This window comes from Oncorhynchus nerka, linkage group LG28, assembly GCF_034236695.1.
Source record: "Oncorhynchus nerka isolate Pitt River linkage group LG28, Oner_Uvic_2.0, whole genome shotgun sequence".
Lineage (NCBI taxonomy): Eukaryota > Metazoa > Chordata > Actinopteri > Salmoniformes > Salmonidae > Oncorhynchus > Oncorhynchus nerka.
In genome coordinates, this window is record NC_088423.1 from 30223686 (window position 1) to 30239847 (window position 16162).

Here is a 16162-nt window from a genome sequence, read left to right on the forward strand (position 1 = left end):
ACACCGGCTCCGACGCTCATCTTATGTGGCAGGGCTTGCAAACTATTACAGACTACAAAGGGAAGCACAGTCGCGAGCTTCCCTGTGACACGAGCCTACCAGACGAGCTAAATCACTTCTATGCTCGCTTCAAGGCAAGCAACACTGAGGCATGCATGAGAGCATCAGCTGTTCCGGAAGACTGCGTGATTATGCGCTCCGTAGCCGACATGAGTAAGACCTTTAAACAGGTCAACATTCACAAGGCCTCGGGGCCAGACGGATTACCAGGATGTGTGCTCTGGGCATGTGCTGACCAACTATCAGATGTCTTCACTGACATTTTCAACATGTCCCTGATTGAGTCTGTAATACCAACATGTTTCAATCAGACCACCATAGTCCCTGTACCCAAGAACACTAAGGCAACCAGCCTAAATGACTACAGACCCGTAGCACTCACGTCCGTAGCCATGAAGTGCTTTGAAAGGCTGGTAAATGGCTCACATCAACACCATTACCCCAGAAACCCAAGACCCACTCAATTTGCATACCCCAGCCATAGACTGTTCTCTCTAATACCGCATGGCAAACGGTACCGAAGCGCCAAGTCTAGGACCAAAAGGCTTCTCAACAGCTTTTACCCGCTACTCATTGTTTATAGTATATGCATAGTCACTTTAACCATACATACATATACTACCTCAATTAGCCCGACTAAGCGGTGCCTGTATATAGCATCACTACTGTTATAGCCTCGCTACTGTTATTTTTCACTGTCTTTTTACTGTTGTTTTTTTATTTCTTTACTTATCTGTTGTTCACCAAATACCTATTTTTTACTTCAAAATTGCACTGTTGGTTAGGGCCTGTTAAATAAGCATTCACTGTAAGGTCTACACCTATTTTATTTGGCGCACGTGACAAACTTTGATTTGATTTGAAATAGCTGTGCAGCAACACTCCCAATCTAACCTGACAGAGCTTGAGAGGATCTGCAGAGAATGGGAAAAACTCCCCAAATACAGGTTTGCCAAGCTTGTAGCATCAAATCAAACCTAAGTTTATTTGTCACGTGTGCTGAATACAACAGGTATTTCACCTTACAGTGAATTGCTTACTTACAGGCTCTAACCAACGGTACAATTTCATTATATATATTTGTAAAAGGTATTAGGTGAACAATAGGTAAGTAAAGAAATAAAAACAACAGTAAAAAGACAGTGAAAGATAAAAGTAGCAAGGCTATATACAGGCACCGGTTAGTCGGGCTGATTGAGGTAGTATGTTCATGATAAACAGAGAGGGGGCGGCACACAATGCAAATAGTCTGGGTGGCCATTTGATTACCTCTTCAGGAGTCTTATGGCTTGGGGGTAAAAACTGTTGAGAAGCCTTTTTGTCCTAGACTTACCGCTTGCCATGCGGTAGTAGAGAGAACAGTCTATGACTGGGGTCAAAATCAAGAAGACTCAATGCTGTAATCCTTGCCAAAGGTGCTTCAACAAAGTACTGAGTAAAGGGTCTGAATACTTATCTAAATATACATTTCAGTTTTATTTTCATAAAGGGTATCATAGATCAATTTGATCAGGGGCTTGTGGGGAACAATGTAATACCATCAGAAGTTTGCTACGCCAAAGTGGAAACATTTTTCCACTGGCCCATGGACGACATCGAATGATACTACATCGAATGATCCTGCAAATCCCCTCAGTATGCAGTCCAATCATAATAATCTAGTTCTATAACCTAAACTTGAGACACTTGTACGACTAAATTATATATATATATATATATATATATATATACATTCATAATACAATTTTATAGCTAACAGCTGGCAAGAAAATCTTAAATTAAAAAATGGCAGATTTTCTAATATTCTACCAGTGTCCAGCAGTAGGCAAGATACCCTGTTAAGAAAAACAAATATATATATTTTTTTAAATACAAAAATTAGCCTAGCCTATTCTCTAGGCTAATATTGCAGCCTAGGTCTCGTGTCCAGCAAAGCAGATCAGAATTTGACAGTGCAGGGCTAAAACTGTCAGCCTGATGACCACACAAGCATTACATACAGAGTAGTGGAGTGGATGGTCTGACACCAGGCAGCCAATGGAGAGAGGGGTGATGTCACTAGGAGCTGGGCTGAGCCTGACAGCAGAGCAGCTGGCCAGCTCCCAGACAGACAGCGGTGCTGTAGTGGAGACACCAACTGAAACTGGACTGACATACCTGGCTTCAAGCACTATTTCAATTATTTAAAGAACGTTATCTGTTCTTCATTGAGCTTGCCTGCTGCAATGAAACCAATAGAATATTCTCAAAAGTACAAACCCCACCTACCTGGCACTCTAGGCAGACTAAAGCAAACCATCAAAGTATTTGAAGATTGCAAATACTATTTGAACCCAGGTCCGGACTTGTCAACCTGTTGCAACTCTGACACTGTTTGCATAAACTAAATCTTCACTGTCTAGGCACAAACTGGCCATTTGGGATTAGCCAAAAATATTCTGTGTACTTGTAAATTGTTTTGCCATGATAGAGTAGGAGAGGAATGTTAGCTAAACAGACCACTATCCATGCTAAAATATTGGTACAACATAAAATTAGTCTGTCTATATTTCATTAGAGTGAAGAGGAGTCATTTTCAGTGGTGGTTATTCTTGGCGTGATACATTCCCCAGTAGGTGGTGCATATGCGCTAGCTTTCGAAGAGACCTTTGTTGACAAACTGAAACCGGTATTTTAGCAGTCTTATCAGAATGTTTCATTCAACTCGCGCTCAGGCAATGCACTTAAATGAAACCGTAAAGCAAAGGCTCAAGACAAAAACCATAGATACACCAAGACCCTGGCACACTGAAGATGACCAGAGAAAACAGTCTTGTTGCTGCCATTCAGTGTTGGTCGGAGAGAACAAGCATAGCAATCTCACATGGCCTGATTGTGCGCGATAGGCCAGATAGGAGAACGTGTCGAGCATGACCAGCTCAATATTGAACAGATAAGCAGATGGCTGTGGAACGTAAAGAAGTAGGTAGCAAGCACACTATGTCCAGAGAGGGGGAAGGTGGAGAGAAAGTGGATGAGAGTGATAGACGGAGTGTGAGTGAGACAATGACAGAGGGTGCGTGTGAGAGAGTGGGAGGAGCAGATAGAGAGTATCAGTTACAACCTTAACAGTCCAGGGAGCCTAGGAGACCAACACAAAAACTGAAATGAGAGTTTGGCACTTGGAAGTGATGGCATTTGACTATAAGCGAACAAAGTCAAGTTCTGAAAAAAAAAAAAAACGTAAGGCCGAACCGTAGTGTCCGCATAGACGCCGTTTAAATGCACTGAACCGTTTTTTTTCTTTCAGATGCAACTCATGTTGTGTTCAGGTTATGAATATGCAATGTAAATCAGTAAATGCAACATTCAAGAGAGCTGTTGAGTGTTAGGACTTTTAGTCTACTTGGTGTTGGGTTTGAGTGTAAAGTTTAAATTCTAAAATTCCATGGCACAACACCCATATGATAATTCAGTAAGCAGTACAGGGAAGTGAGGATGTGAGCATAGGCCAGAGAATAGCCTGGTGACAAGGCCTGTCAGAGAATGGCTTTCTATGATAGCTGCAATGCTTTTCCTTGAAATTATTTAATATTAATGGAGAGAATAAACACTGCATACACAGCTGACCACCTCAATATCACCACAGGTGTATTCACTTGGAATCAAACAGGGAACTAACTTGAATTTGTCAAAAAAAAAGTTTCCTGTTGCAAAACATTTTCTATGGTGTGCACTAATGACTACACCCCAGTCACTTTGCAGAAAATTGTAGACATTGATGCAAAAGGACAAGTAAATAAGACAATGACTTGTCTTTTATTCAATTAGAAATGGAGAGATTACAGAATTACAACAAACAGACAGCAGGACATGCTTTTCAACATGTAGAAAACTTGGTTTATTTACGGTACATACAGTGGGTAGAACATTCTTAGAAAAAAATGCTGCAGTTTTTTTTAAGGCATTCAGACTTCAAGAAGTTAACACTGCACAAAATAATTGCACTGAGAAAGGTAGACCAAAATGTGACAAATGACAATTTCATGAGTTCGTAACTAATCTGGAATCTTATTTTCTTCAGAGCCAAACACATTTGTTTAACCATTATGCAAAAATGTGTCCTTAATCCCTCAGAATCTGATACTATACAGAATATCCCAAGGATGCAAAGAACATGGTCTTTCCTTTTACTTTCGAGTTAAATAAGTTATTCCCATTACTCTCTCTCCCATATAGCTATTAAGTCATTAAAATAACTCAACCACAGCTCCAAAGCAAATATTCAAAATGCCATTTTTTCCCCTCAGTACTCAGAAGTAGAATTCCTATAGCCCCACCCCCAGAGTGTTAACTTACAATTGATGTACAACCAAATTAACTAAACCATTGGCTCGTCCTTTACCTCCCCTGTCGCATCCATCTTTATCTAGATATGTCCACGTCTACTAAGTGGGCGAGAGTAGACTAAATTTAATTCAAGATACCGAGAGACGACACCTACACAAATGCTCTCAGCCTCTTTCACCTTGTCCTATTGGAGGGAGACAGAAGTCCCTAACGCTTTTAACTTCAGCTGCAGTAAGAGTAAAAAATAAATACCAAACAAGTATTATTTTGTATAATAAAGACTGATCAGAGTTTGCGTTTTAACTACGTTTCAGTGCAGAAGTGTCTGAAGCAGGATGGAAAAAAACCCAACCAGGCTTCTGTTTGACCATCCGACTGTAGTCACAGGCACCATTGCCCCCACAAAATATCCAGAGGTATAAATCGTGTTATACAAATGAAGAGACCTTATGTACATCCCAAATGGAACCTGACTCCATATACAGTGCACTACCTTTGGCCAGAGCCCACAATGGGCCCTGGTCAACAGTAATGCACTATACAGGGAATATGTGCAATTTGAGATCTGATACCTTCATCCTCTTCTACAAGAGGAAATAATCTCCTGTGAAGAGCAACTTGGACAGGAGGAGTCAACTGGTGCAATAATATGCAACGCTGCCGCATAACTGCACTTCTACACCAGCCTATATGGAATATGGTCTGGTATACAATGACAGCTCAACAGTATGTTGACTTAGAAGTAAGTAGGGCTGTTTCAACACAGCAGCTTATAGTAAAATAAGACTGAAGTAGGGTGGCTTAATAAAAAGCTAATCATGTTAAATTATAAAACTTAAATTTCATCTTAAATGTAAATGTAAACTTTTGACAAAAGGTGGACTTCCAAGGATTTAAGAATTTATACTCCACGCTTAGTGAATGAATGTCAACAAAGCGTGACTGATAGAAAGATTTGGATCCATGTCAGAATCATTCAGCCAGAATTGAAATCGACACATTATCAAAAAAATTTCACCTACTTAGCCTAAAATGTGAAGAAACCTCAAACTTTTTTCACAATTTCAAGTGCCACAGAGGGTTAATTAATAATAGCTCATGAATAAATTAGAGGTTAATGTCCTACCATCTTCATTGTTGGTGCAGATGGCACAGGCAGGTAGTTTGGTTGGTGTAATAGTGTCATGCATTACAGCGTCTATCTCCGCCACACACACTTCAGTTTTTTCCACCAATAGTGACTTACTCTTTAAATCTCTGTGCTAACATACCTAGCTTAGCCAGGCCATTAGATCACTTTGCTTAGTCACCTCACGCATCATTCATTAAAAAAAAAAAAAAAAAGAAAAAAAAAACACTTTACTGAAAGGTCTAGGACCGATTTTAAAGCCAATATTAGTCTGAGGAACTAAAGTATAGGTTTTTAACTCATAACACAGAAGCAGACATCAATGGACCATGGTTTGATCACTACTAACTGCAGCACTACTAACTCCATCATCAATACTGCAATTTACTACAGCTACATTCTTTCTTTCATTGGTTCAGCCTGTTTTACCGTATCTGGCATCGGTCGCATCAAGTCCGTAACTGTTTGAGACAACATTACTCAGCCAGTCTTGTGGCTGCCGTCACCTGTTCGCTGGGCGCGGGCCGAAACGAGTTCGTGGGACACCCTCTTGCAGTCCTTGGCCAGGCCCAGAAAGCACATGAGGTCTATGAAGGCAGTGGTGATGTTCATCTTAATGCCAAACTCACTGGTGGCATAGTCAAAGGGGAAGGTGTGGTGGTAGTTGTGGAAGCCCTCACCTGGCAGGAAGGATACAAGGGGACAGGAAAGTCAGGTTAAAACCATAAACCAATAGCCATTCACAGGTGACAGCAAAGACTAGATTGTGAGAAAAAAAAAAATAAATAAGAGCTGGAACCCCCCCTTTTACTCCATGCACCTGGTAATACTATAGGTGTGCATCTATGCAACTTACTTTTATTAATAGGATTCAAAACAATCTGATCACCATAATCGATGTAAACTAAAGCACGGCGTCTGAAAAGTGCTACAATATGGATGGCTAACTTGAGTCCTGGAGGGCTGCTGCGTGCAACATTTTGTTCCAGTCAAGCATTCAAATACATGATTCAAAGTTAGTCTCCAACTTGAACCAGAGCACTCAAAAACCTGCACAACCTACAGCAGCCCTAAGTCAAGTGTTGCATGTCCGAGACTTATTCATTTATAGATTGAAAATATAAAAACCACCATTTCATAGATTTTTTTACTGAGTTAGTTCATAAGGAAATCAGTCAATTGAACAAAATAATTCATTAGACCCTAATCTATGGATTACACATGACTGGGAATACAGAGAGGCAACTGTTGGTCAGAGTTTAAATTTTTATTTATTTTATAAATCGTTTAATTTTTAAAATAAATTGGGCCTCGGGATCTCATGGTATCGCTGGATTCAAATTGCCATTGATAAAATACAATTGTGTTAGTTTATTCGTAGCTTATGCCTGCCCATACCCCCACCATGGGGCACTCTGTTCACAACGTTGACATCAGCAAACTGCTCACCTACATGACACCATACACGTGGTCTGCAGTTGTGAGGCCTGTTGGGCATACATACTGCAAAGTACTCAAATGTTGGTGGCTTATGGTAGTGAAAATAAATTAAATTCTCTGGCAACATCCCTGGTGGACCTTCCTAGTCAGAATGCCTATTGCATGCCCTTGACAACTTGAGACAGGTTGTGTGACAAAACTCCACATTTTAGAATGGCCTTTTATTGTCTCCAGCACTAGGTGCACCTGTGTAATAATCATGCTGTTTAAATCAACTTCTTGACATGCCACACCTGTCAGGTGGATGGATTATCTTGGTAAAGGAGAAATGCTCACTAACAGGGGTGTAAACTAATTTGTGCACAAAATTGAGAGAAATAAACTGTGTGCAAACATTTCAACTCATGAAACCAACACTTTGCGAGATACACACACACTGTAGGCTGAGACATCGCGCCATGGTAAAAACAATAAGTATGAAAGAAGCACAACTGTATGCACTCACTACCATAAAACACTCTAGATTAGAGTCTGCTAAATGACTCAAATGTAAAAATTACAAGTCCCACTCATTTTACGCTATTCAACTAAAACATGATGATTTTCACAGCTGACAAACAGGCAGCTATACAGACGAGAGTTTATAGTAGAACATGCAATCAGTCAGACTGAAGCTCTGATTTCACACAAACAGCAGGATCTCTTGCACAAAGTAAACACAGGCCACTGGATTAGCAAGTTCCGCCTCACTACATCATCCAGGCTGCATCAGCTGCTTTGGGAAGGCTACAGTACAAGTGTGGTGGTGGGTCACGAAATGGCATATTGGCTTTGTCCAAAATGGCTAACAGCCTTTTCCTATAGAGTGCAAGGCTCTGGACAATAGTGCTCCAGACAAATCCCCCCCCTTTAAATATATATTTTTAAAGTCAGATCCTTACCGATGGCACTGAAGGCCACGAAACGGTTCTCACTGGGGTTGATGTTATGGTCATATGGTCGGTTGCCCCACATGTGAGCTGCAGAGTTGACCAGCCAGGTAGCGTTCAGCACAAGGGTGTACCGCATGAGGACCGGGATGAAGTAGCACACCCACAGGGACTCACCCCACAGGTACCAGGGAACCCACATGGGCAACAGGAAACACAGCAGAACCACAGAGAGCTTGTAGTACCTAGAGGGGACAGAGAGGGAAGAGATGAGACATTGGTTTGGTGTGTGTCAAATACAAAGAAAATCTATAGAGCTCCACCATTCATTTTTGGGGTGGGTGGGTAAGATTAGTATTGGAATTTATATGAGTCAAACAAATGTAGCTTTGTAAGTAGAACTGGAAGCATTGTTATGTTGAATCTAAATTAAATTTAAGTTACTAAAGCTGGGGAAGTGAACACCACCCCAAGCACCTATTTCATAAACAGAGGTACTAAACCATGGAAGGTCACACCTAGTTTAGTACCAAAAAAAGTACATGTTTTGAAGAATTATATTCAGTTGATTTGGTCTTCCACCAAAATTTTTAAAAATGACCCATTTCTGTGGTGCTACGTCCGAGTACCCACTGCCTGCTGAGAAATGGCAAGCCAGTCACTGTACTTTGTGTGGGTATGGACCAATCGGGGCCCTGGCAGAGATGGCAGCTCTTATCAATAGATCAGTCAGCCAGCGTCATCATGGACACCACAACCTATAGATGTAGGATCTTAAATTTGATCTAGTAATGTCACAGCAAAATAATCCTGAAGCAACCGGATTTTAACATTTAGTCCATGCTGCTGCTTGATTGGTAATGCTATTAGCTGGCTAAAAGTAAGTGACATATTAACAGTATTGCACTTTTCATAACAGTGTGATAGTGTGGGCTTTCAGTGAACTTATGTCAATTAAAATGACAGGGTGTGCCATTACCAACAGCAACCCTGGAGCAATTGGGGTTAAGTGCCTTGCTGAACCCACAGACTGAGCTGACAAGGTGAACAGGGATTCAAACCTACCACCCTCAGATTTATTTTACTATGTCTACATCACTATTGTAAAGTGGCTGTTCCACTGGATGTCATAAGGTGAAAGCACCAATTTGTAAGTCGCTCTGGATAAGAGCGTCTGCTAAATGACTTAAATGTAAATGTACATTATAAATGCTTTGGCGACAAACTGCTGGCAGTTGAGAAAAAGTCAATAATTGGAAGAATTAATAAAAATGCCATTGTTGATTAGATGCTTTTTCCCCAAATGACATGTGTGGAGCATGCATGAGGGGAAATGTGGATATTTTGGGATGTGAACACTCAGTGTGTTTGATCTGACAAAGAGCCGTTTCAGATGGAAATGTTGTCGACCAGAGATGGCAAATCCAATTGAAGAGGATGTTAACCGCCATAAGACATTTTAATTCACAACTGAAGACTATGCCCGTATTATGACAAGACTGTTTGACAACCATGTTGAAACAGAATCACTACAAGAGAGACTGACATCTCCACGCTGTCACTTTGAGCGACTATTTGCGCAAGAAATTGATCCCACAAGGCCTTGGTCTCTGCTGATTGTGGGTGCCTTCTGGATTCGAGGGGAATTTGTGACCAGTGGTGCAAAAGTACAAACAAAATGCTCATTCGATCTGATAGCTCTTATTAGCTGAGCAACTGGGTGGAATACATGAGAAGACAAGTGGTGTGATTACAACTGCACACGTCAATAACTGACCCAGAAAAACTCAAATATGGAGAGCATACTAGTGACTGTCAAACAAACCGACCATCTGGAGAAGCGTTTCAGACAGTGGGGTTACCCAGAGGAATGGCTGCATGACGCAAGGGAATGTTTTTTTTATTTTTTAAATGACCCAAGATGACAGCCTCACGCCCAAACCTCTCCGCCATCCTGACCAACGCTTCCTTCAGTACCCCCCACTTGGTAAACATTGACCACATTATATTAAAAAAATCAAATCTGGTACATCTTGAGCACTGATCCACAACTGGAAAAGACATTTAAAAGAACCCCCGCGGGTCGTCTTCAGACGTACCCCCAACATCAGCCAAATGTTGGAGAGGTCTGATCTTCCACCAGTGCCTTTCTAGACAACGTGCCGGAAGGTAACTTATAGATGTGGCGGATGCACCCCGTGTAACTTCACCAACAAATGCACAATGTCCAACCCTATTACGGGCAAGGCCATTAAGATTAAGGGCATCATTACATGTTCCACAAAATGTGATATACCTGATCAAATGCATTTGTGGTCCATGCTATTGTGGAAAAATAAAACAAGCTCTGAAAACAAGGAAAGCAGAACACAGGAGTAATATCAGGACCCTTGACCAGAGAAACCCTGTGGCTGGGCATTTCATGGATGTTTGTCACAACATGAGCTCTAAAATACATTGGCATCGAACATGTTAAGACTCCTAGGAGGGACGGAGATACTGATCATCTATTATTAAGAGAATTGTATTAGATTCAATGTCTCAAGAGTTTGATATCAGACCATTTCTTACCTGAATGTTACTTTGATTTGTCTTGCCTTCCCGGTTACCCACTTGGTCATTTTGTAAATATATATTATTATGTTCTGGAACCATTGTTATTTAATTATTAGTGATATGCAAATGTTTTTTTTGTTTCGTTTGTTTTTTTACACCCACCATGCATCATGTTCACAATGGTCATGTGAGGTGATTTGGGATGTGAACACTGTCTGATCTGACGAAGAGCCGTTTCAGACGGAAACATTGTCAAAAAAGCGGTGAATTGGGAGCTTCAGTGTGCGGGACTTGTTCTATACTTGTGTGGAGCACTCAAGAGTTTGGTTTACTTTAGATTGTCACGCATAGAAAATCTATTAAAATTACATCTCAATATTGTCAAGTCACTTGTGCTAGTCTCGTGGAACAAATGTACAATGTGGAACACACCGGATTTGGTTGCTTGATTATTGCAGTGATAAGACATTGATCTTATGTCCAGTAGCATAGCTGATGGTATAGAGGAAATGCAAAACTCAATGTCATCTGATAACCAGGCACATGCAGTCCAAAACGTGATGTGCCAGTAGTTCTATAACCGTTGGTTTATATGGTGGATTGGATTTTATACAGAGCTCTTTCAAGTGTACAATGACTTAAAATTGCCCCTTTGTGGCACATTCTGTGCATGCTACTGCCAATGGAGGTTTGTTCAACTTCTCCAGAATGCAAATAGGCGGCTAAGATGGCGCTGTCTTTTATCCAGTGGCATAACTGATGGTAGATGTGAAACGCAAAACACATCATTGCTATTTGCATCGACCCCATCTTGCATGGACTATCCACACAAGAATATAGACTCAGTGGCCAGTTGATTTGGAACACCATCCCATTCACGAAAATGGTTCGCTCCTTCAGACAGTGAGTCACGTGGCCGTGGCTTGCTATGTAAAGCAGGCAAATGGGCATCCAGCTACTGTTCAATTGAATGTTTAAAAAAAAAATGGGCTAAACGAGTGACCTAAGCCAGGGTTTCAGTCTGTCAGGGGGATGGCAGAGTCAGGATTTGGTGTGAGCCGCATGAGTCCATGGCCCCATCTTGCCTGCGGACAATGGTACACGCACGCTGGTGGTGGTGGTGTGGGGAATGTTTTCCTGGCACACGTAGGGTCCCTTGATACCAATTGAGCAACTTAACGTGACACCTTGTAGAATCCATGCCCTGAAGAATTCAGGCTATTTGGGCAGTGGGGGGGGTCCAACCCAGTACTAGATGGGTGTACCTAATAAACTGTCCACTGAGTGTACAGACACAACCCACATATACTGCTGCTACCCGTTCTTTATTTTTACTCATTATTAAACCTGATGCCTAGTCACTTTACCCTGCCTTTACGTACATATCTACCTCCTACCTCTGCACATTGATCTGGCACGACCTGTATATAGCGCCAATCTTGAGCATTTTATTCCTTGTTTTACAATTATTTTTTAACGCTGCCTCGTTGGGACAGTCTCGTAAGCAAAAGCACTTCACAGTAAAGTCAACACCCGTTGTATTCAGCGCATGAGACCATTTTTTATTGATTCAGTGAAATGTATAAAAATTCCCAGTTGCGCATTATTTTGGCTACCATAGCTAGAAAAGATCTGTGACTTTGAAAGAGGGGTCTGAAAGGAGCATAAGGGTTAAGGGTGTGGTTGTGTCAGTCACCAGACCAACCCAATGTAATACTTATGGGAGATTTTGGAGTGGTGCCTGAGACAGCATTATCCACCACACCAAATTATTGAATTTCTTGTGGAAAACAAATTTTTGCATCCCTCCAATAGGATTCCAGACACCTGTAGAATCTATGCCAAGGCGCATTGAAACTGTGCTGGCACCTCGTGGTGGCCCAACGCCCCGTTAAGACACTTCATGTTGGCGTTTCCTTTATTTTGGCAGTTCCCTGTACAACACTGCATGATTCAGAGTGCGGGCACTGCCAGGACCAACCTTTAAAAATACTACCATTAAAGGAAAGATAAGTCCCCACTAATGACTGCTACTATATGTAGGTAAGAAACTTTTTACCATATACCAACAGATAACATCGTATTGTGTGGCTCAATTGGTAGAGCATGGGGCTTGCAACATCAAGATCATGGTTTCGGTTTACGCTGGGGCCACCCATCCAAAAATGTATACATGCTCTATAAGCCACTTTCGATAAAAGCGTCTGCTAAAATGGCATATAGGAGAAGACATCAGATATGAAGGACTAGACAGGGCAGAGACCCTTCTCTTCTTACTTTCTCTGGAACATGACGACTTTATCTGCCTTCAGGTCCGTCAGCTCCAGCTTCTTTCCCTTCTCGATCACGTCAGGGTGCTTGCGGACGAGCAGCCAGCCAATGTGAGCGAAGAAGAAGCCCCGCAGTGCATTGTGGGGGTCCGCATCCGTCTCGGAGTACTTGTGGTGAACCCGGTGGTCCCTCGCCCACTCGTAAATGTCATTCTGGAGGAAATAGAAATGTGGTTGTTTAGGAGACACTATATCCAACACTAACAGCATGTACAGTAGCACAGCTGGGTGAAATGGGGAGAAAAAAAAATATATACATTTATACACACACTACTTTGAAGGTTGTAGCCATCAATTGTCTCATCACCCATATTAGCAAAATTAGTTCATTTCAAAACTTCACATTTCTCTAGTATAGGCGACGTACCGTAATCAATGATAACAGAAAAATGCCTGCGATAAGTGAGCGGTATGGTTGGTGACAAATCTGTTTATTGTCCCAGCTCTATAGTACTCTATACAGTAGTACATGAGACCCATGGTGAGGGAATCTGGGGCCGTATGTATAAAGTGTTTCAAAGTAGACGTGCTGATTTAGGATCAGTTTCGCCTTTTAGATCACAATAAAATGAGTCTACATGGACAGGGAGAACCTGATCCTAGATTGGCATTCTTACTCAGATGCTTGATACAGTGCATTTGGAATGTATTCAGACCCCTTTATTTCCCCCCCTTGTTACATTGCAGCCTCATTCTAAAATGTCTTAATTACACCCCCCCCCACACACGTTTTTTTTGTCTAAACCTGTTTTTGCTTTGTCATTATGGGTTGTGGGTAGTTTGAGAAATAAGGCTAACAAAATGGAGAAAGTCAAGGGATCTGAATACTTTCCAAATGCACTGTTATGATACCCACGGTATGTATCCTATGCTGGTTACAAATACAATTTCCTCTCTTGAGGTCAATAAAGATGATTCAATTCAGAGATTTCGTTTGTTTACCTGGAAGGCCATGGAGTTGGCAAGGGCCAGGAAGACTCGCAGAGGGGTGGAGGCCTTGTAGGACTTGTGACTCCAGAGGCGGTGGGCCCCCGCAGTTATACCCAGGGCACTGAGCAAGAAGCACACAACAGCTACGGGAGGGAGAGCAAGAGGGATAGGTTGAGAAAGATAAATAGACACCCATGTTTGGCACACACTCACGTGCACAGAATCATGTCAAGCACAGATTTGACTCCCAGTAGATACAGGGGGACATCATATCCCATCCCTGACTTGTTGCTGTCGTGAGTTATTTCTGTTGGGAGCTGGCAGTGGGAGTAGGTATGCATGTCTACTCTACTCTCAGGGTTGTTGTAAAATTATTGAATGTGTTTCTATGTGTAGCCAGACAAGGCTGCTTAGGATGTGAGAACTCTGGGCCGACGAACAGCCCAGGCAGCAAAGATATTCTGTTTTGGTGCCATGCAGCCTCTCACAATGGAATGTCTATTGGAATGGCAATTGTTCTTTGTCTCACCCAGTGAAATAATATGCAGTTCAGCATTGCACACACACAGACAGGGGGAGGGGGGTATGCAACAGGGGAAACAAAGTTTGGGTCGTTCTGTATAATCCAAGTCATGCGTCATCTGTCCAACTACCTATTCTTCTGCAAAAAAACTGCACATATTGTCTAGGTCTAAACAGGCAAACAATTTGGTGTAGCTATTTTCTGATTAAGAAACATTGAACAGAGGTGCCTCAAGTCTAGCCCAAAGGCCAGTAGATGGTGATATTGAGTCTCATTTTACCATCCAAAAGATGCAGGAAAGCCAACATACAGGAACACCCCGAACTGTGGAAGGCAGTTGCACACTTTTGTTGCCAGCTGCATACAATGCGCTTAGACGGTAAGACCAAAACGACCCAATATCGCCATCTGCCGGCCTTTGGGCTACCTCAGACCAAACATTCCAAAACGTCTAGTTCGCTCTCTGCACCACAGTAGCCTGCCTATAAGCGCTTCAGTTGATAGGTGCATGCATGGTGTGATGATCAGGTGATAATGGTGTAGCTCAGGTTTCCCAAACTTAGTCCTGCCCCCGTGCACGTTTTGGTTTTTGCCCTACCACTACGCAGTTGATTCAAATAACCAACTCATCAAGCTTAGATTATTTGAATCAGATGCGTCGAGTTAGAGCAAAAACCAAAACGTGCACCTGGGTGGGTGGGGCAGGACCAAGGTTGTGAAACCCTGGTGTTAACTGTTAGGCTACATATTCCGTTACATATGACGAGAGAACTCATTAGGTCATATAGTATGAATGTGTTTATTATTTCCATGGAAAAAAATATTACGTGGGTGTTCCTCAAAATAGATTTACCAAAATGCAACACTATTCTCAGAGGGCAAGCAACATGTCGGTGTAACGCCACCAAGCGCATCACCCAGATTCACCACATTCTGTTTTCTAATGTCGACCAGATAAAATATCTTGCGCAGTCAAACAACAATGGCGTAAAACCCCGATAAAAAAATAAAAATAAAAGGCAAATAAAAAAAATGGCACATTAGGTAAATGGGGATACTTACTCCAGGCCAGAGTTAAGGCCGAGGTGGAGGGCACGAGCATCAGTCCGTAAAGCGCTCCAGCATGTAATAAAACCATTAATATGACGTTTCTCCACACCAATCTCATCCGCGGTTTAGGGCCCTCTTTTGCTTTATAGCTATCATCAAAAACATCATCTCTCGTAGACGTTTCTGCCACCACAGCATCTCTGTTTTGTTGCTTGTTGGGGTTTCTCGTCTCCGTCGCTGTCATTTCTGCTGTGGGAGTCTGTATGCCGTGTTGAGATGAGATCTGTGCTAGAAAGAAGACAGATAACTATTCAGTTAACATGACAAACAAGGGCATCCTCGTTCATCCCACCAAGGAATCGAGCAACTTTAACATCAAGTTAAAGTGCGTGCTCGATTTCCGGGTGCAACGCTAGGATAGCATAGGCTACTATCAAAGATGCACACAAATTGCTATCAACTGGCATCGAATACATCATTTAAAGCGTAGAATGAAGAGAATCGTTACAATGTATAAAAAAGGCGCACAAAGCTGAGATAGCTTCTTCGGGCGAACGTTATGCAGCTCTACTCGTGATGATAATGATTCCGTTTACCTAGCTAAGCCTGCTGCTGAGTTCTTGTTCAGACGTCGTTTTAAAGACTCCAATTGGTCGAGGAGCATTTGACGCCACCTCTACCCTGACAGTTTCATTGGTTGCCTGTTATCTGATGTTTAACGTTTTACAACCCCTGACTGAAATACTGAAAGTCATCCAGAAAAAGTAAAAAAAAATGTTTTCACAAGTCACACATTATTTCATACTCCTTATGTATAAAATTACGCAACTTGTGTCAACATGGTTGGATAGCTGCTGTTTAATAGGCGTAGTCATCTTTCCAGAGT

General features: G+C 41.9%; 1 protein-coding gene across 6 annotated transcripts; it reads right to left on the reverse strand.

The window, feature by feature from the left end:
- Positions 1 to 3839: 3839 nt before the first annotated feature.
- LOC115113114 (acyl-CoA desaturase-like) lies at positions 3840 to 15962 on the reverse strand. Of its 6 annotated transcripts, none has more exons than XM_029640368.2 (6): positions 15873 to 15962; positions 15289 to 15559; positions 13716 to 13846; positions 12721 to 12926; positions 7900 to 8132; positions 3840 to 6198 (listed from the first exon to the last, which is right to left on the reverse strand). In XM_029640368.2, the coding sequence occupies exons 2-6, from the start codon at positions 15518 to 15520 to the stop codon at positions 5999 to 6001; spliced, it is 1002 nt and encodes a 333-aa protein (XP_029496228.1). In that variant the 5' UTR covers positions 15521 to 15559; positions 15873 to 15962; the 3' UTR covers positions 3840 to 5998. The 6 variants fall into 6 exon arrangements, with proteins under 6 accessions (XP_029496228.1, XP_029496230.1, XP_029496224.1 ...); XM_029640370.2 differs by having other exon boundaries at positions 15289 to 15564; positions 15873 to 15928; XM_029640364.2 differs by having other exon boundaries at positions 15805 to 15910.
- Positions 15963 to 16162: the final 200 nt, after the last annotated feature.